At 46.0% G+C, this 20,292-nt stretch overlaps 1 protein-coding gene across 3 annotated transcripts in view; it reads right to left on the bottom strand.

Moving 5' to 3' along the window:
- The window catches only part of STS (steroid sulfatase), a 155,639-nt gene that overhangs the window by 29,984 nt on the left and 105,363 nt on the right, over positions 1-20,292 (bottom strand). For all 3 annotated transcript variants that reach the window (XM_019417774.2, XM_019417775.2, XM_019417776.2), the window contains exon 8: positions 9,935-10,072. In XM_019417774.2, the coding sequence (XP_019273319.2) occupies positions 9,935-10,072 (138 nt within the window). The remainder of the gene's footprint in view (positions 1-9,934; positions 10,073-20,292) is intronic.

Here is a 20,292-nt window from a genome sequence, read left to right as displayed (position 1 = left end):
TCAAAGTCGCACACTGAACATCTAGATGGCACTTTGCCACGATGAGAAGTCACAGGGGAAGGATGGCTGAGTTCCCCAATCTCTCCAGGCAAATTCAGAGAAAATGCCACCATTTACTCCAAGCCTCTTGTCAGGAACAGCTGCTTCCGGGCCAGGCTTCTATTTTTGTCCTTTCTGATGCTGCCACCCGGCAGGTCAAATCACTTTTAGTGGCAAGAGCATATGCCAGTCATTCTCATACCTGATCTGAGCACAGAGTTTTGTGAAATCATCTCGTTGCCACTTCTCTCCTCCTGGGCACCTCCATGACCGTGTAACGTGGATACCCAGCATGCATACAAACCACAATAATGCAGGTAGAAGCACAAATTCAATGCTTTCTCACCCAAGATGCTATGTTTTAAGCTTTTCTTCACTTATTCATTCCAGGGACCAAAGCCCACAAATTACAGCTCTACCTGGTGCCATCACTTGACCAAAGATTTCCCAGCTGTGAAATGGGGTGCCTACCCTGCAAGCAATGGTGGGGAAGGAACGTGTTCATCTCTGCAGTGAGCTTGAATAGTTCGTCATTACTCCTGGTCATCCTAAGTGATTTCTTAATAAACACCTTCGGAATGAATGGACGTGACAGAATTATCTGCGTTCCGTCAGGCTATATCAGTGCAACACTCTCCTGATATCAGTGCTCAAAAAACATTGTAAAAACACCCTTAAAATGAACTGACTCAGTCTGAAGAGTTACACGTAACTCCTCGAGCACAACGTGAAACTGCTGACTCATCTGAGTAGGGGTTGGGGAATGTCTTCTCTCAGGGGCCAGGTAGGAGACAGGGGTTGGGGAACGTCTTCTCTCAGGGGCCAGGTAGGCGATAGGCATTGGGGAACGTCTTCTGTCAGGGGCCAGGTAGGAGACAGGGGTTGGAGAACGTCTTCCCTCAGGGGCCAGATAGGAGACAGGGGTTGGGGAACGTCTTCCCTCAGGGGCCAGGTAGGAGGCAGGGGTTGGGGAACGTCTTCCCTCAGGGGCCAGGTAGGAGACAGGGGTTGGAGAACGTCTTCCCTCAGGGGCCAGGTAGGAGACAGGGGTTGGGGAATGTCTTCCCTCAGGGGCCAGGTAGGAGACAGGGGTTGGGGAACATCTTCCCTCAGGGGCCAGGTAGGAGGCAGGGGTTGGGGAACATCTTCTCTCAGGGGTCATGTAGGAGATAGCTTAACGTTCATGGTTTCTTTCCCAACACTCACTTCTGCTGCCATGTTGTGAGACCTCGAAGAATAAGCGTGGCTGTGTCTCGATAAAACTTTATTTACAAAGCCAGCCATCAGGCTCCATTCGGCCCTAATGCCAAAACTAGCTGAGCCCTGCCCTGAGTTAACTGAATTTAGATTCTGTGTCCAGGTGAGTGCAGCAAGCAGGCAATTCCACAATAGTAAGTCCTTCAGTATTGAGGCAAAATGTCAGCGAGGCTTCTAGTAACAATGCATTTGTTCACTCAACTGGACACCTTCTTAATATCTCCTACAAGATGAAAAACTAAGCCATGGACTGTGGCAGAGAATGCCAAGTGAACCATGTTCCGGGTCTGATCTGCTTCTGCAACATCATACTTTGGTTGAGCTAAGCCTCACCTAAGTGCCCCAGGAAACAGCTTGCCCCCTCTTGCCTTCTGGAAAGTTCTGTGTCTGGATGTCTGCTCTGCCAGGATTTTCCCCATCCCCCAAATCATTTTACACATCCTCAAAATCCTGGACAACACGCCCCTCCCATTTAATTAGCCTCCCATGAGCCCCACTGCAGGTGATATTTTCCTACTGTCCATTTCCTTAGCAGTTTTCAACTTCCTTGTTTATGGGATGTGTGACAATCAAATCTGTGCATATCTTATCATCCCAGCAGGACCATGAGTGCTTGAAAACAAACTCTGTCTAATTCAGTGTTTAATCAACTGAAATCCACATCATAATATTTTCCAAATTATAGGGTCCAATATATTTCTTGAGTGAATGAAATCATGGATTAATCCCTGAGGAGTATGGCTGGGGAAAAGACTATCCTATAGAAGTGATTTGAAATTCCTATTTCCAACCTCCTTTTTGTCCGTCAATGTTGCTAGGACTTTTCATTTCCCTCATCAACTGCATTCCGTAAGTCCCCTCCTCCAGAGCCTGACCAGCCTCAGAAGAGAGCCTCACCTTCCATCTCATGCAGGAAAATGAGCTCATCACCACCAAGTACTTCAACTCCCTGCCTGTCCAGACCTCAGTTGATGCTCCCCTGCCACATCCTTCCCGCTCTCCTGCCACTTTTCCTCCACACAACCACAGCCACCCTCTCCACAGACCACATGAGACCACATCGCTTCCATCTGCTCTGGCTCCAACGTGAGTAAATCAAGCACCCAGGATTCAACCACAAGCCTTACCCCCGATACGGCTTTCGCAACACGGGGCCCAAAGTGCAGTATTCTTTGCTCACGTGGACAGCCCCAATCACTGCAAATGGCACTATGATGTTTGGAGTTCTTGCTAATCTTATCCTATCTATGTGGTCCTCACTGCTGGCTCAGACCACGTAATACACTATTTCCCTCACATTCTTGCCCAAACACTGAGTGCCGTGAGTTCACATCTGATGCGAGCTCCCATTTCCACGGTAAGACATTAGCCCTCAATGAAAATGGATTTGTTCTCCACAAGTCTTGATCTTCTCAGCAATTTGACGTCAGTTATGCCTTGGGTTAGCTCTCTCCTTAAAGTTGACCCTGATCATCAAGTATGCTCCAATCTTTCCCATGACAAAGCCCTGCTTACAATGGCTTGCCTGCCTTTATGGACAAATTTTTCAAAAGAACCCGAGAAATTTCTCATCCATCCATCCATCCATCCATCCATCCATCCATCCATCCAGACTTGGCCTCTTGCATCTCCACTGAAAGTATACTTGTGAGTCTCTGGTGGCTACTGAACATAATTGGCCTTATGTCCTCATCTTACTGGGCTCTTCAGCACCATTTACGTCTACTACCCTGCCTTTCCTCGAATCTTCTCTTCTCCTCGTCTTCTTCTGACTTCCCAAATAACTCTGGCAATATGGCCTTTACCATATCATCACTGTCTATCTCACCTTTTAGGTAAGAGTTCTTCAGGATTTGTTCCTTGACCCTCTTCTCTTCTTACACCAAATAATCTCATACACCTCTCTACGTGCCATGACTCTTATTTCATAAAGGGAATCTCTGTTTATACAACCACGTGAGCCAAAAACACAAGACACGTCTTCCTTTCCCTCAAACCCAGGATCCAATCAACAGCCAATGCCGATGGATTTATCGAGGCAGCAATGCTCTTCCATTCCCAGCTATATCTCCTCAAACTATGCATCCTTCCAACCCAAGCTCGAGTATTTTTTTTTTCAGTTATATATTTGGTCAGAAATTATTTCTGAAAACACGTGAGGCACCGTTGTAGGCTCCACGGATGCACATGTGAGTGAAATAACATATACGGCGTCCCAGATCTCACGTGTGGAGGACGGTAATACCCTGCACGTACTGGGTGCTCCTGCAAACACTTGGCATGCACTGACTTTGTAATCCTCACTAAAGTTCCCCATGATATTCCTCTAATAATATTTAATCATATTATTCTAATTCTAAGGATGACAGAACAGATACACAGTCATTCCTCCACGTACCCTTATTTCCATGACTCTACCCTCTCCTTCTACTAGATTTGGGCGGCATTCTTCACATGCAATTTTACTACCCAAATGGCAATGATTATTTGAATGCATTTCTACTGGACATATTAACTTGGACGTGTGGCCTCATCAACTACATCACCCGACAATCCTTGTGTTCTCTTTCAACTCTAGCTACGCCGAGCCGCTCTTGCGCTCGCCGTAAACATCTCACTCCCGCCTAGAATGAATTCCTCACTGCTCCTCTCCTTGCCAACATGCGAAAACATCAGCCCACAAAAGGTCATCTCCCCAGGGGAGCCTCTCAGAAGTCCAGGCTGTGCTGAGCACCTGTAACCATCTTCCCGTGAGAGAGTTCCCTTAGCACCTCATTATTCTCTGTAGAGAATTATCTCCGTAGATCTCCATCTCCTCAGTAGAATATGAGCTACACGAGGTCGGGAACCCTGCATCCATGGCCTTTATGACCTAGCAGCTAGCCCCACACCTGGCACACTGCACAGAGTCGACAAACAAAATGCTTGCTGCTCCAATGTGACTGAACGAGCGCACTGATAAATGAAGATAGCACATGGTCTTCTCACAAAGGTGAAAAGGCTGTGGATGCCTTCCGGCACACTAAACACCCATACAGCGAGACACCACAGCTTTTCCCACTCCTGGGAAGCTGGTGAAAACACCTGTCCAAATCTGAAGACAGAACCTGAACGTTATATAACCACCTTCCAAGAAACTACCAGACCCGCTTGCTGTCTGTTTCCCAACAAAAGTTATCGATGGCTCTCTGAAAGATGCATTACTGCATGAGAGAAAGACAAGCTGAATTCAGGGACTGTAGGAAGCAACTTATAAGTGGTACGGACTCAAGCCAATTAGTTGCTTTTGGAATTTGCATGTAAGGAAAAGGAGTAATGCCAGAAGCTGCAGAAATTCTGAAAGCATTTCTCTGCACGTGGGGAAAGTCTACATTCTTGAGCAACTCAGGAAAATAGGATAACCCCACCCCCATGCTTCTGCAAACACCGTCTGTAGAGTTAATTTATCCATTCCATTGACATTTATTACTTGCCTTTAGGCAGAGTAAAAGGGAGGTATGGGGAGAGCTTCCTTCAGGGTGACCTTGATTTCAGAGAGGAATGCAAATGAAACAGAGCTGGTCTAACTGTTCTCTTCTGAGAGCACAGGGAATTTTCTGCTATGAGAAAGAGACAGAAAACTCTCAACTCTGCTATAAGAAAATCTTAGGGAAGTTATTCTGGCCCCAGCTGAAGGAGGGTATTTTAGGGGAAAAGAGGAAGATCCTCAGGAATGGTCCTAGGAGCAGAAGGAAGAGAAATCTGGGACCTGCCCACTATTCATTCAGCAAGTATGTAGTGAGGACCTGCCACATGGTTACTGTAGGCAAGGAGACAGAAGGAATAAGACACCGCAGATGTCTGCTTCCATGGGATTTACATGACGAGAAGGCAGTCAGACCATGAGCACATAAATGAATAAACACAGAACTTACTGGATGCACAAGAAATTACAGTGAGGTGGTGTGTTAGAGATCTGGTGGCACAGATGAGAACTTTTGTTTCAATGGTCCAGAGAGATCTTACAGAGGCAACCTGCGAATGAGGGAGCAAATGCACGCAAACATCAGGAGATGAGCTCTCCACCAGAAGGAGCTGCCAATGGAAAGTCCTGAAGGTGGAAACGAGATTAAATGCAGAAAGACAGAAGGAAGATAAAGCAGTTCTAGGTCACACAGCCAAGGTGCAGACTTTACATTGTATTCTCAGTGCATGGGGATATAGCAGAGGGTTTTAGGACAGGAAGAAAAGCCTTGTGAACACAGAGGAGGCAGAGATTGGAGTGATGTGTCTACATGCTAAGGAAGGCCAAGGATTGCCAGCAACCACCAGAAGCCGGGAGAGGCAAGGAAGGATCCTCCAGTAGAGGCTTCAGAAGGAGCACAGTCTTGATGACCCCTTGATTTCAGATGTCTGGTTTCTGAAAGTGAGAGAGAGAATAACGCCGTGTTGTTTGTAAGCCATCTGTTCCGTGGCAGCTGGAGGAAAACTCAATGCAATACACTGAGTGCATGTTTATTGAAGCTCATCCGGCTGCCTGGGTGGAGAATGGATTGCAGACAACGAATCGAAAGACCACCTGGAAACCCACTGGGGAGATGAGCTGGAGGTGATACCGGCCTGGAGGAGGAGATCATTCTTGGACATGAGAGAAGTACATCCATGTCAGGTGTCCTTAGAAGATCAAGTGTATAGGACTCACTGTTGGAATATGAGGGACAGGGCAGATCAAAGAAAGAGGCTGCAGGGACTCAACGAAACCAGCTTTAGGGGTTGAGTCACTGAGCGAAGACCAGTGCCAATCAGTGCAAATCAGTGATATCGTTGGCCTGTGAGACATGTGGTCTTGGGGATCTCTAAGATCTCTAGTATGGATCTGTTCATGGGGACGTGCCCCATGAACATCCATACCCTGTATCATGCGGGGAGCTGGATAGAACAGTCTGGGGTTCACCGTAAGTAAGGGTTACCAGCCCTCAAATGCCACCTGAGGGCACGGGCTTAGATGACACCATATTTGGTGAATGTGTAGGTAAAGAAATGAGGGGATTCAGGACACAGCCCCAGAGGTTTCCAACTTTGAGAGGCAGGTCAAAGGAGGATTATAAGCCAGCACTGAAGGGTGAGAAGAAGCTTCCATGAGGTGGCTTGCACCATCTCTACGAGACTGATCCAAGGGCTCTAAACATTGATGTGGACATCAAAGGAGGCTGGCTGAGGCCAACTGATCCTTTCTTAAGAGAGCCACAACTTTTGGGACTATTTCTTGAGCTCCAAGTAAGCTGCCCTAACCCAGGTGAGGGTGTAGAATGAAGAGAGCCTTTTGAAGATCCCTCCATCTGTCTGATGTAAACAGACCCAACACCCGCCCAAGATGCAGTTACACAAACTGAGAGCCACGGTCTGTGCTCCCTACACACAGTTCAGGACTGCAAGGAGATTATAAATCCTGTTACTTTAAACCAGTGATTCCTATTCCCCAGTCCCAAATTATCAGTGTGGACATTTTTCAATATTCTACCAATCCCGATGGCATTTTTACATTTAACAATTGTTAGGTGGTCATAGGCTAGTGTAAATGTTATGGCATTTTGATGTTCACTTATGTATCTTGCTGTTTAAGTAAGCTCTACGCACAACGTCAGGCTCAAATTCACAACCCCAACATCAAGAGTCACATGCTCTGGGGTTCCTGGGTGGGTCGGTCGGTTGAGTGTCCAACGCTTGATTTCAGCGCAAGTCATGATCTCAGCATTTGTGAGATTGAGCCCTGCAGCAGGCTCTGCGCTGACAGCTCAGAGCTTGCTTGGGATTCTGTGTCTCCTTCTCTCTCTGCCCCTCCCTTGCTCACTCTCTCAAAATAAATAAATAAACTTAAAAAAGAAAAGGGTTGCATGCTCTACTGACTAAGCCAGCCAGGCACCCCTACTTAATCTTGCCCTTTTTTTTTTTTCAGTATATATTTTTTTAACGTGTTCATTTTTATTTATTTTGAGAGAGAGATAGGGGAGAAGTGGGTGAGGCACAGAGAAAGAGAGGGAGAGAGAGAATCCCAAGCAGGCTCTGTGCTGCCAGCACAGAACCCGATGTGGGGCTGGATCTCATGAAACCATGAGACCGTGACCCGAACCGAAACCGGAGTCAGACTGACATAGATGACCCATCGGTCAGTCTAAACAGGAGAATCATGCTGCAAACATCATCTTTAAAAGAATGAGAGAAGATTAATGGTGTCACTATTCCCTCACCCCCATAATATTACATTTTTTTCATGCCGACAACAGCACAGACCTTATGTCCCTAGCATTACGAGGAATAACCTGTTGAATTCTGGAGAAGGATGGTTTAACTGTAGCCATTCTATTAAATTAACCCACAGATTTTATTAGGGAAGCAGATTAGAGTGCTAACACGGCAGAATCACCGGGCTCATACACTAACGATCTTTCCGAGGGGTTTTGATTGAGAGTAAAAATCATCAGTGTTCAGAAAAAGACGCTCTCTTGATCAGGGAGTTTAAGCAGCGTGATTCCTCTGCGAGCGAGTCTGTTGGAATTTGCAGCTTTAGGAAACCAGATGTTTTGACATTTAGAAGTCTTTGGTCATTTCCCACAGCTCGAAGGAAACCACATCTTTCTTTTAGGGCATCGCCTTTTATCAATGTTTCACTGGGAGCCCGATTTCAACTAAATCTGACAAAGGGATAAAGCTCTGCAACAGAGTAGTGGCTGGGATATTGATAGAGCACAATACACTGGTGATATTTCCAGCATTCAAGCAAAACAGGACAACATGGATAACGCATCTGATAGGTTCCCTTTTATAAACGAAAATCAGGACGTAGCTAGCGACACGCTGTGAGGGCTGTATGATAGCCTCGCTCTGTGACCGTCATTCAGGACCCTTGATGCTCTCATCCTCACCCACACCACTTGTATCTTCAAAGAGCCAACTCTCAAAGCTACAAGCCAATACCACCGCCCCCTCCGGCTCATACCCCATCCTGGGATCCATCATCTGGTCTACGCTCCCTGAACGGAGTCTCCACTCTCCGTAGCTTTCTTAAATCACATATTCCTTTGTAGCCGCTTCTATGACTGCATTACTGTAAGACTGTACCTATTACTTCTATCAGTCCATGTCTCATCCCCAGGTGCTAATAACCCACTTTCGGACCTCACAGACCTTCCGCGGGAGAACGAATGAGCGGGTTAACGTGTGCATGGAACACAGTCTGTAACTCCATCTTTACAGACGATGGCAGCTGTAAAATAAACTAAAAACCGCTCTCTCCACACAGGCCACAACCTCGTGGAAACATGGCACACATACCTCATCTTAATATATTGCAACACGGGTTTTGACTGCCGCCTACGCTGAAATAAGACGATAACCAGAGGAAGCTGGCCGAAAAGAGTGGCTGCCTGGGGAGGGTTCGTCCTCTGCCCATGAAACACTTGGGTTCGCTCACCTGACCCGCATCAAATGTCACACGTATGCTCTGCCCTGGCATGGTGACAAAGGCAAGCCAAGGAAGGGGAATGAACACCCCGTGCAGGTTATCCAGACCAGCACGGAACAGGAATGCTTTCCACCCTGCATTCCAGGGAACCAAACGTGTAAGAAAGGTCCCTGCCCCGAGGTGCTCAGAATTTCAGACGCCTGTAAGCCGTGCACAGAAAGATGTAAAACCAAGCATAAGGTACGCTGCCTTTGGGACAGACGGCGCGTTACCCTCTGTCCAGCGCCCTGCCTCGGTACAGGTGCACTGTGATGTGTATGACTCCACTCGTTCGTGTTGCTGGACAAGCCGTGTGCTGCTTCTTAGGCCCAGCGCTAACGTGGGTGACCGCTAAAGTGGGTGAGCCATAAGCACAACGAGAGAGCGGGCATAGCGGGTGGCTAACACCTTCCCAGCCATGCTTCCCCTGGCAACCATTATTGACTTCCAAGATGCAAGAACAGGTCATTAGACAAAGAACACACGTGGCCTCCAGAGGCTTGAAAAGACAAGGAAAGGAATGCTTCCCAGAGCTTGCATGAGGACACAGCCCGGCTGTCACCTTGGTTTTAGACCAGTGAGACCCACTTCAGGCTCCTGACCTCCAGAACAAGAACTTAATAAACTGTGCTGTTCTGGGGCACCTGGGTGGCTCAGTTGGTTAAGTATCTGACTCTTGATTTCAGCTCAGGTCATGATCTCACAGTTCAAGCCCTGTGCTGTGACAGTGCAGAGCCTGCTGGGAGCCTCTCGCTCTCTCTGCCCCTCCCCTGCTCTCTCTCTCTCCATAAATCAATAAATATAAAAAAAAACACTGCTGTTTTAAGCCACAAGTCTCTGTTATTTTGTTTTGGCAGCAACAGGTAATTGATACATGCATTGTTGTTTTAACCAGCTATCCGGTATGAGGCTACATTTGTGTGAAGACGACATCATGTCTTGACCCAGAATGCGTGCTTTTCACCCCCACGGAGACCACACAGAAACGCGACATGGCCACGTTGCTGTTCAATGCCAGTGACACAGCGATGTCCCGCATATTGGAAAATGGCAGAGGAACAGCATCAGAGCTCAGAGATCAAGGAAAACAACCAGCGCATGAGCGGGGAGGGTACAGCTTCTCCACATCAGCACTTCCCACCTTCACAGAGTCCTCACCTTTAAAGATTCCGTTACTTCCTCCGTGAACTTCTCCTTTAGGGGTCACCTCTTCCACGTGTGCTCCTTGGTCCGAACTGAAGTAGATGAGGGTGTTATTAGCCAGTTTCAGCTCATCTAGGACCTTCAAGATCTGCCCTGAAGGGGAGAGATAGCCAATGTTAACACAGTTCAATCTCTACAAAAGGAAAGGAGATTACTTGCTCTCACCGACTTCTCTTAAGATGGGAAGGAAATGTTCTTGGACATCACAGCTTTCCCACGCCGATCCCAACGGGGGATGCAACGTAATCAGAAAGTCTAACTGTGGCAGGGTTCTTGGAAGCTACAGTCATTGAACCAAGTGTCATCCAAAAGCATCATCTGAAACTCTAGGCATCGTGGACGGATTCTGCAGACTGATACCTGAGAAAGTACTCTGGAAGAATCAGGACCACAGAGCATGAGCCACTTAGAGGAACGTGGCATGGTCCTGAGTAGAAGAAGTCTACCAGTTCCCCTAATTCAATGCAAAACCCCAAACCATCAATGTTCTTCTTACACGAACAAACATGCCTACAAATATGATGAATGTCTTCTTCTAATACAGTACATACAGATATAGAACTATCTGTATTTTATTTAGACCACACAGAACCTTAATGACTAAACAGTGTAGGTTCCATTTTGCAGATGGGAGCAGGTGGGGCCTCATCATGGTCACAGAGTTAGGAAGTTGAGAAGCCAGAAAGTAAGTGTGAAATCTGATTCCAAAGGGCAGAGTCTCAAACCTTACATAGCTACACGGATGGACTCCATGGGAACCACAGAGGAGCGAAAAAGACATCTCATGATGACGTCTCATGAAATACTCATGGACGAGAGGATATGACAGCCACCTGTTTTCTTTCAAGCAGGAAGAAGGGAAGGAAGGATGGGGTACGGATTAAACAACATGCGGCACGAGTTCATGGTTGTTACAGGTGCATCAGGGGCACGTGAAAGTTCACTTCACTTTTCTGTCTGCTTCTATTTATGCCTAAATTTTCCATAAGAAAAAAAAAAGGAGCTGGCTGAAGGCAGAAGGGGCTAAAGTATGGGCTGCCTGTTGAGGAAGCTGTTGCCAGCTCTCAAGTCAGAAGAACATGATGGTGAAAGTAAGGAATACACTTTGTGATCTCCACAGAGACCCACATATGCTATGCTACCAGTTAAATTTAGTAAGTTAATGCGTGCAGTTATATTCTGATTGAGGTACTAGGGTGTGACCCCACTTTTGATGTTTGACTGCTAAGAGCTCTTAAAGCCTCACTGCTCCTCATTCTACATGTGCCCAGCCAGCTAATAAGAGAGCCAGGGTGCTGCACCCTGCCGTACTCATGGGGGAACCAGGCTACGCCAGCCCCCGCCTGCACACTGAAGTCAATCCCTGCTTCCTCCCCCATCGCTTTCAAGCTATTTTCGGACCAGCTCGGGACCTACCTTGCTTGCCACAGAAACCCTCATTATGTGAGTAATAAACCTTTTCAGAATTTTACAAGGACACCAAGTGTCCCCTGCAGCTGTAATAACTGGGTAAGGGCACACTGTACCCAGCACGTAGGTCAAGCCCCAATGGGGACGGGCCCCCCACTTTGGGGCCACACCTCCACCCATGTGGTTCAGAAAGGGTTGGGAAGGATCGCACCATCAACTCTCCGTGGAGGTGCACAGATGATTTCCGAGCCAAAAGCAAAACCCAAGTCATTTGTTACAAGACATGTGTTTCCCATTTGATTGTAAATGCTACGGGCTACAGTATATTCAATCTTTCTCAAATTTTTTAACTCATATCATAAACATTCTAAGAAGCCACACCGTATACATAAATGTCATACTCAGAACCAAGGAGTAAGATCCACAAGGGCCATTTCAGATCTGTCTCCCATGATACATCATTATCAAGCAGACACGGGTTGTGGTGTTATCGGGTACAGCAAGGCAAATCACCTGTGTGTGTGGGGAGGTTTGGCTCCAACTCTAATTTAAGCTGTATCATAATTAACTTAATGAGTTGAAACAGGGAGAAGGAATAAGACAATATAACCTCTACTATGTTTTCAAGGGAAAATGCCCCTTTTGGCTCCTATGACAATTTCTTTTAAGTCTCTTTTTATTTATTTTGAGTGAGTGATAGAGAACAAGTGGGAGAGGGAGAGGGAGAGGCAGAGGGAGAGGCAGAGGGAGAGGCAGAGGCAGAGGGAGGGGGAGGGGGAGGGGAGGGGAGGGGGAGGGGGAGGGGAGGGGGAGGGGGAGGGGAGGGGGAGGGGGAGAGGCAGAGGGAGAGGCAGAGGGAGAGGCAGAGGGAGAGGCAGAGGGAGAGGGGGAGGGAGAGAATCCCAAGCAGGCTCCACGCTGTCAGCACAGAGCCCAAACTCACTAACTGTGAGATCATGACCTGAGCCGAAATCAAGAATAGGATGCTTAATCAACTGAGCCACCCAGTTGCCCCTCATATGACAATTTGTAAGTAAAAACAGACTAAGCAGTTAGCAGAGGATTGAAGGGTTTACTTCCTTGAGTTATAATTAGCATTTTGCAAAAGGGTAGGCAATCATATATCTACCTTCCAAATAAGATTAACCTTTCACAGATTGAGAAGAAACTTAGCATCGTTTCTTTAAAATGTGGTGTCTATGATAACTTCTACACACACAAAACCTGCACATAAACATTTATAGCAGTTTTGTTTATAATTGCGCAAACTTTGGAAATGACCAAGATGTCCTCTCGCAAGTGAATGGATCCAGTATAGTGCATCCAGCCAATGGTCTATTGTCCATGCGGAAAAGAAATAAGCTATCTAGTCATGAAAAGACATGGATGAATTTAAAATGCATATTTCCAAGTGAAAGATCCCAATCTCAAAAGGTACATAATATAGGACTCCAACTACATGATGTTCTGGAAAAGCCAAAGCTATGGAGATAGCAAACAGATCAGTAGTTGCCATAGCCTGAGCAGGGTGGGGACAAAGAATCAGCACAGAGGATTTTTAGGGCAGTGAAAGTATCGTGTCCAATACTGTAATGGTGGATGTGTGTCATCATACGTCAGTCCAGATCCACAGAATGTAGGACTCAAACAGTGAACCCTAATGAAAACAATCACTTCTAGTTGGTAACAATGCTTCAACGTTGGCTCGTCAACTACAACAAATGTACTACGCGAATTCAAGATATTCTTAGGTACACAATGTGCACAAGAAAGGGAACATACGAAAACTGTACCTTCTACTCAGTTTTTCTGTAAACCTAATTTTTCTGTAAAAGTGATCAAAAACAGTCTACTTTTTTTTGAGAGAGAGAGAGAGCGTGAGACCAGGAGGGGTACAGAGGGAGAGGGAGAGAGAGAGTCCCAGGCAGGCTCTACACTGGGCTCAGAGCAGAGCCCAACGCAGGGCTTGAACTCATGACTGTGAGATCATGACCTGAGCCAAAGTGAAGAATCGGATGTGTAACCGACTGAGCCACCCAGGTGCCCCTTCCCACTACTTTTTTAAAAAGTGCCTTTCAACCAACGGAATGGGAAAAGATATTTGCAAATGACACATCGGACAAAGGGCTAGTATCCAAAATCTATAAAGAGCTCATCAAACTCCACACCCGAAAAACAAATAACCCAGTGAAGAAATGGGCAGAAAACATGAATAGACACTTCTCTAAAGAAGACATCCGGATGGCCAACAGGCACATGAAAAGATGTTCAACGTCGCTCCTTATCAGGGAAATACAAATCAAAACCACACTCAGATACCACCTCACGCCAGTCAGAGTGGCCAAAATGAAGAAATCAGGAGACTATAGATGCTGGAGAGGATGTGGAGAAACGGGAACCCTCTTGCACTGTTGGTGGGAATGCAAATTGGTGCAGCCGCTCTGGAAAGCAGTGTGGAGGTTCCTCAGAAAATTAAAAATAGACCTACCCTATGACCCAGCAATAGCACTGCTAGGAATTTATCCAAGGGATACAGGAGTACTGATGCATAGGGGCACCTGTACCCCAATGTTTATAGCGGCACTCTCAACAATAGCCAAATTATGGAAAGAGCCTAAATGTCCATCAACTGATGAATGGATAAAGAAATTGTGGTTTATATACACAATGGAATACTACGTGGCAATGAGAAAAAATGAAATATGGCCTTTTGTAGCAACATGGATGGAACTGGAGAGTGTGATGCTAAGTGAAATAAGCCATACAGAGAAAGACAGATACCATATGGTTTCACTCTTATGTGGATCCTGAGAAACATAACAGAAACCCATGGGGGAGGGGAAGGAAAAAAAAAAAAAAAAAAGAGGTTAGAGTGGGAGAGAGCCAAAGCATAAGAGACTGTTAAAAACTGAGAACAAACTGAGGGTTGATGGGGGGTGGGAGGGAGGGCAGGGTGGGTGATGGGTATTGAGGAGGGCACCTTTTGGGATGAGCACTGGGTGTTGTATGGAAACCAATTTGACAGTAAATTTCATATATTAAAAAATAAAAAAAATAAAAAAAAAAATAAAAAAAAAAAAAAAAAAAAAAAAAAAAAAAAAAAAAAAAAAAAAAAAAAAAAAAAAAATAAAAAGTGCCTTTCAGATGCAGTGTTGAGTCGGAGACTTCTTCATCCAGATATCCGATACGTGTTACAAAGCACCTACTGAACACGGGCTGTGTGTTAACGGCAGAGTATCCAAGCCCTTGGAGCCTCCTGGGGACCCCGTTCTCTGCTCAAGCCAGCTAAAGCTCCTGTTTCCCCTGTAGGCTCTTTTCATCTCCAGATGAGCCTACAGGTGCACTTAGCAGACAGACTCCGTCTTACTCCAAATCCCAGTATTCCTAATGACCGTGATCAGATATTTCCCTTGTCTCCATCCATTCTTCTTAATTCATTGCCTAGACTGATGGCTTCATCTTTTTCATCAAAAGTTCCCTATACAGCTGGTCTGGGATTAACACAAGGCATCTAGCCGAGGCCATCGGGCATGTACAAACAGCGGAATATTTGCCTGAATCTGTGCAGAAATGGTCAGATTTCTGATTTCCTTTTAGTTCTTTCTTCCCCAAATGACACACTCTGGATCCCACACAATTTAGGTCCTACGCCAGAATCTCATTTGTAAAGCCTGAAGCCCGTTAACTGTTTAAGTTTTCATAAGATTGATCCTATAAAGCTCTAACATATTTCTCTCCTAAAAATTCTGAACGGAAATCTCCCGTGAGAACAAATGCCTGTGTATTATTCTTGCTTTCAGACAGTACACTGTGAGTCAGAGGTCCACAAATATTATTTTTCAGTAAGGTTCTCAAGGTATAATGATACCAATTTATATGGGATGATAGTTTTGAATTACCGATGGTGGGCTGAAGGATAGCTTCTAAGTGAAATGTGTTATTTCCAAAGCTTTCTCACATTGTTGCCTGAATGAAACAAATACAGAAAATAAGTCACTTCAAGATCACTTTTTTATTTCACTGGGGTCAAACAAGAGCGAGCTTATCAAAAAATGAGCACTTCAGAGAGGAGTTTTGTAAACCAAAAGGACAACACACGGAAACGTCAAAGTCTGGCTCCTTCCTTCTTCTCCAGGTATGAACGCGGCTTGCAGAGGAAGCCTAAATTCTAGAGAGTTCCTTCATTCCATTTATTCACTCGACAAATGAGTGTGAAGGCACTATTGAAAATCAGGCAGTGGTATGCCACTCAGGAGACGGAAGGCTTACCAACGCATGGGCCACATTCTAGATGGTACACGAGAGAGAAGCTGTCACGTAGAACTAAGGGTTCAGGGTCTGCCTTCTGGCTCCTGAGAGCGGCAGACTCACTTTGAATCCTGGGTTCCCAGCTTGCTCTGTGGGGTTCTTTGCCTCTAAGTCAGAGATGAAAACGTAAAATAGGAAAGTGTTGCCGGGATGCACAAACGAGGAGAACTTCATACACGACAGCCCAGAACTGGTCACACTGCGATTGCTCAATGTACCTTAGCTCTTGCAACAACATGCAGAAAATTTCCACGTACTCAACAGGACTCCAGGGAACACCAGAAAAATCCCCCTACAACTATTTTAGTAAGTCTTCTATCTGATCAACAGGTTAAGGGTGGGACTCAAATAATCCTGCTGAAGTCACAACCATGCAGTCCCTCACCGTGGCACCTCCTGGTGGCTGGGAGTCTGGGTCAGGCATGTGCAATGCTTGGCACTCACTGTTCTAGCTTTAACCTACGTCCTCAGGCTCTCCTGAGCCTGAATCTGTTATTGAGTGGCACACAGAAATCTAGCTGTCACCGGCCCTAGAAAGGCAATTCTTTGTTAGCTTATGTAGGATGAGAAGCATACCCAACACCCCATGCATCATGTCATATCTGCCAATGCGCAAATAGATATACTGTCTGCAGCTAGAAGCGAGGTCCACTTAACGCAGGTAAACTTGACCTATCGCATATCACACATCAGCGTTGTTCGAATTTTAATGGCCTTATTTATCACCTTGGGAACCATGCTAAAACCAAGATTCTGATTCAGTACATCTGCGGGGATGTCTGTGGACCTCAATGGTGCCCGTCTGAAGACCGTACTTTTAGACGGTTTGACACACGACTAAATGTGCCATATTCCCTGACATACAATACAAGGAAATGGTTGGCATTTTCCAGATTTCCAAAACAACAATGATAATGAGATGTAGGTACAGTTTCAACACCTAATTTTTACACATGGAAAAGAAACATAATAATGCAGAATTAGGATTGTTAGGGCAGTTAAGAAACGGAAGAGCCTACAATTTTCAATGTTGCTTTTCTACAGATGACCCTTTGTTCACTTTGCTGGTGCTTCTTGCTTTAGTGAGTTCCTGTCTGAGCTCCTATTGTTTCCGGGAAACGCATCCTTATTTTGTGCTGTACCTGGTTGTTATGATAATGTTGTGATTTCCTCCATTAAACCCGTCTCTGCCCTCATCACACTTGTAATGTGTGATTTATCCCCCGCACCTGCTCTCACCATCTGGGGTGTTTTCGCTGCTCGACTCAGCTATCTTCTTGGGTTAACAATAATGTGTGTGTGTGTGTGTGTGTGTGTGTGTGTGCTCGACTCAGCTATCTTCTTGGGTTAACAATAACGTGTGTGTGTGTGTGTGTGTGTGTGTGTGTGTGTGTGTGTATTCCAGGGCATTGCACTTGCTGGAAATAATCGGAATGGTGTCCGTGTCTGTTCAAGGGAATCACACACGTGTGTGGGAGGAAACCCAAAGCTGGCATGCCTGTGGGTCACAGGAAGCCATCCCAAGCCAGTGCCTGTGGTCACTGCTTCCCTAGGGTCATACACATCACAGGGGGGTGGCCGAGCTGAGCAGCAGGTGATGAGGCTGGCAGGGAACAGTTTTGAGAGGATTGTGCTCAGCGAACATACGGTCTTCCACCCTCGATCCATTCTACTGCCTGGACTTTACTGTCTGGCAGAAAATGAGGTTCAGGAATTCTGGTGCCACCCTTTGGTCTTCTGAGTGGCCACCGGCTGAACCTGCCCTGGGGGTAACCCAGGCTTTGTCATGGAGTCCGAGGTTGCCCATATCCCCCGGGGCCATTCCTTGGATCAAAGCCAACAGAAAGCTCCAGAAACATACCAGCTAGGATTTGTCTGGCAACACCTCATGGGAAGCCAACCATGAAAGAGCTGTGTGACCTGGGCTGTAAGCAGAGAACATCCAGAGGCAAACGGACAACATTCAACAAAACGAAAACTTTCAGAATTCTTACTTGTGATGCTCAACCACATCACCCATACTCAACTTTTATTTTAGGACTAGGTTATTTTTTTCATGGGGTTTTATCATCCATGAAACTGAAGGTACAAAATTGAACACTGTACGTCCTTTCACGGACACCCTGCACATACAGCACAGATTCCAGCCCTCCTGGCCACGTCGGCTAACACCCCACCAAGCTCCTCTCTTGGCTTTTGCTTCTAATCCACGTGACCTTCAGTTTGCTTGTGTGCGGGTCCCCTGTAGCGTCTTCCTAACTACAGGGTGAAGCGTTGGCTTTACGGAGAGATCGCAAGCTCTTAGGGACAGGTTGGCTGTTCCCCCGAGATCTGTACTACCAGGCTCTGGGTGGTCAGGGTCTTCTGCAGACTGTGAGGTCCAGACAGGACCATCTCAAAGGAAACAGTCATCACGACATTAGAAAAACACACAAGATGCAGTGAATTCATGTTGACTTTTTCATCATGGACTCTTTTCTCATCCATGAACTATTTCTAAGAGCTTGAGATCTCCCCGTAAAGCTGGAGCTTTACCCTGGAGTTAGCCAGCCACCGCGGGGGACCTGCCCACAGCCGAACGGAAACCCACATCGATTAGGAGGTATCATATGCACACTCCAAGCACAGATGTTTTATACATCTGGGAAATAATAAGTCTTAGTAATAATAATAGCAGGTAGTATTTGTTGAGAACTTGATGCATGGAAGGCACCATGTGCCGTGCTCTAAATACATGACTTCACTTAATCTGGTTCATTAATTCAACCAATTCAAGCAGATGAAAGAAATCTTTGCAGGGGGAGTGTTGCATGTGATTTTCTGACCAGCCTCAATTGGGCCCTGACTTAAAAGGAACAGGTATTCCCCGGCTCCTGAGCGGCTCGGTCGGTTAAGTATCCGACTCATAATTTCACCTCAGGTCATGATCTCATGGTTCGTGGGTTCGAGCCCCACACTGGGCTTCATGCTTGCAGTGTTGACCATGCTTGGGATTCTCTGTCACCCTCTCTCTTTGCCCCTACCCTGCTCTCTCTCTCAGAATAAGTAAACTTTAAACAAATTAAAGAAAAAAAGCAAGTATTCATACCTATTCCTGACTCCTAATTCTGACCTCACCTTTCAAATACACACATTGGTATTCAGTGGAAACTTATCTGAGCACTGCTTTAACCCTATATCCTGGGTCCCAACACATGTTTTGTTTCCATGCCTTGAAATATTTAAGTAGCAAATTCAATGCATTCCATGGTTAACTGAAGGGGGAGGAAACACTTCCGAGAACACTCCTCTAGTACCCACATCCATGTTCTACCGTTTTCCGTGTCTGAAGTTTAACTTGGAACACAGACATGTATACAGTATACAAGGCAAACTCGAGAAGACATGCCTTGGTGGAATCTTCGAACACAGTAGCTGAAAGCACCTGGGTGGCTCAAACCACATGGGCTTGTCTTGTAGACAGTGTGCAGCCAGCGGGGGACAGACCGGTCTACGGTCTGAGTTTAAGTCGCCAGGACAGACACCCGCTTGTGCTCTGCTGGGCGTGTGGTCACTGGGCAGTCCCGCACAAGCTGCTTCACCTCTTGGAACCTCCCTGTCCCGCCTGTAAACTACAGATGATAAAAATACCTGCTAGAGCAGCCGCAGGGAGTAAAGGAATTCATGCACGCAAAATATTTCAGTAAGTTACCGGACAATCACCACGCCGTTTTACAGGCTAGCTGCTGCCCAATAAACATTTCCCATTCTTGCACTGGTGGCTGTTGCCATTATGTGCATTGTGGAAACGTGACCATGTGTTTTATTAATCCTGTTGGAATTCATCGGGACTTGATTTCCTCGATTACTTACAGTGTCATCTTAGTGACGGGAATGATTTATACGCCGGTGTTAAAATTGGTTCATTTTAATTGGAGATGTAAATTCGAGGTAACAATCATATCTGTCCAAGCCCATGAACGTGAAATTAAGCTTTGGGCTTTGCAAAAACGGGAACATGGCTACAGAGTTTATGAAGCCTGGAGGTTCATGATTTACAAACTAAATTAATTTGGAGAACCAGGGTTGATTTGAACACAATGCACCTCCAACTACACATTGCAGCGAAATGTTTGTTTGGAACACCAGACGCGCCTCGGTCCTGCCCCGGTGCCTTCCCTCCAAGCTTCTCCATCCCTGCTCTGCAGTCCTTATACCTCTAGGCTACAGATGCAAAAACCCCTTTCTGCAGAAAATGGACTACTTTGTCACATGTGCAGTTTTTCTGGAAACTCACAAAGAAACCAAACAGAAAGGGAAACACACACGATGTCTCTGTCTCCTTTATTCTCGCTGCTCTGTCGTTGGATTTTCCGATACTGTGATTTACGTTAAGCTTTCCAAACATGCATGCCTGCAGCATACATATAAAATCAAGAATAGGTAGATGGAGAAAAAAAAAATGCTTTGTTGAAGATAAGGATTAATCTGTACGAACAAAGCATTTAAAGTGAATGCAGGTGAGGGGCGTCCAGGTGGCTCAGTCTGTTAAGCATCCAACTCTTGATTTCAGCTCAGGTCATGATCTCACAGTTCGTGAGTTGGAGGTCCACATG

Source organism: Panthera pardus, unplaced genomic scaffold, assembly GCF_024362965.1.
Source record: "Panthera pardus isolate Hobbes unplaced genomic scaffold, ASM2436296v1 HiC_scaffold_27, whole genome shotgun sequence".
In the NCBI taxonomy this organism is placed as follows: domain Eukaryota; kingdom Metazoa; phylum Chordata; class Mammalia; order Carnivora; family Felidae; genus Panthera; species Panthera pardus.
Note: the sequence above shows the minus strand (reverse complement) of the source record. Positions and strands in the feature narration are given on the sequence as shown.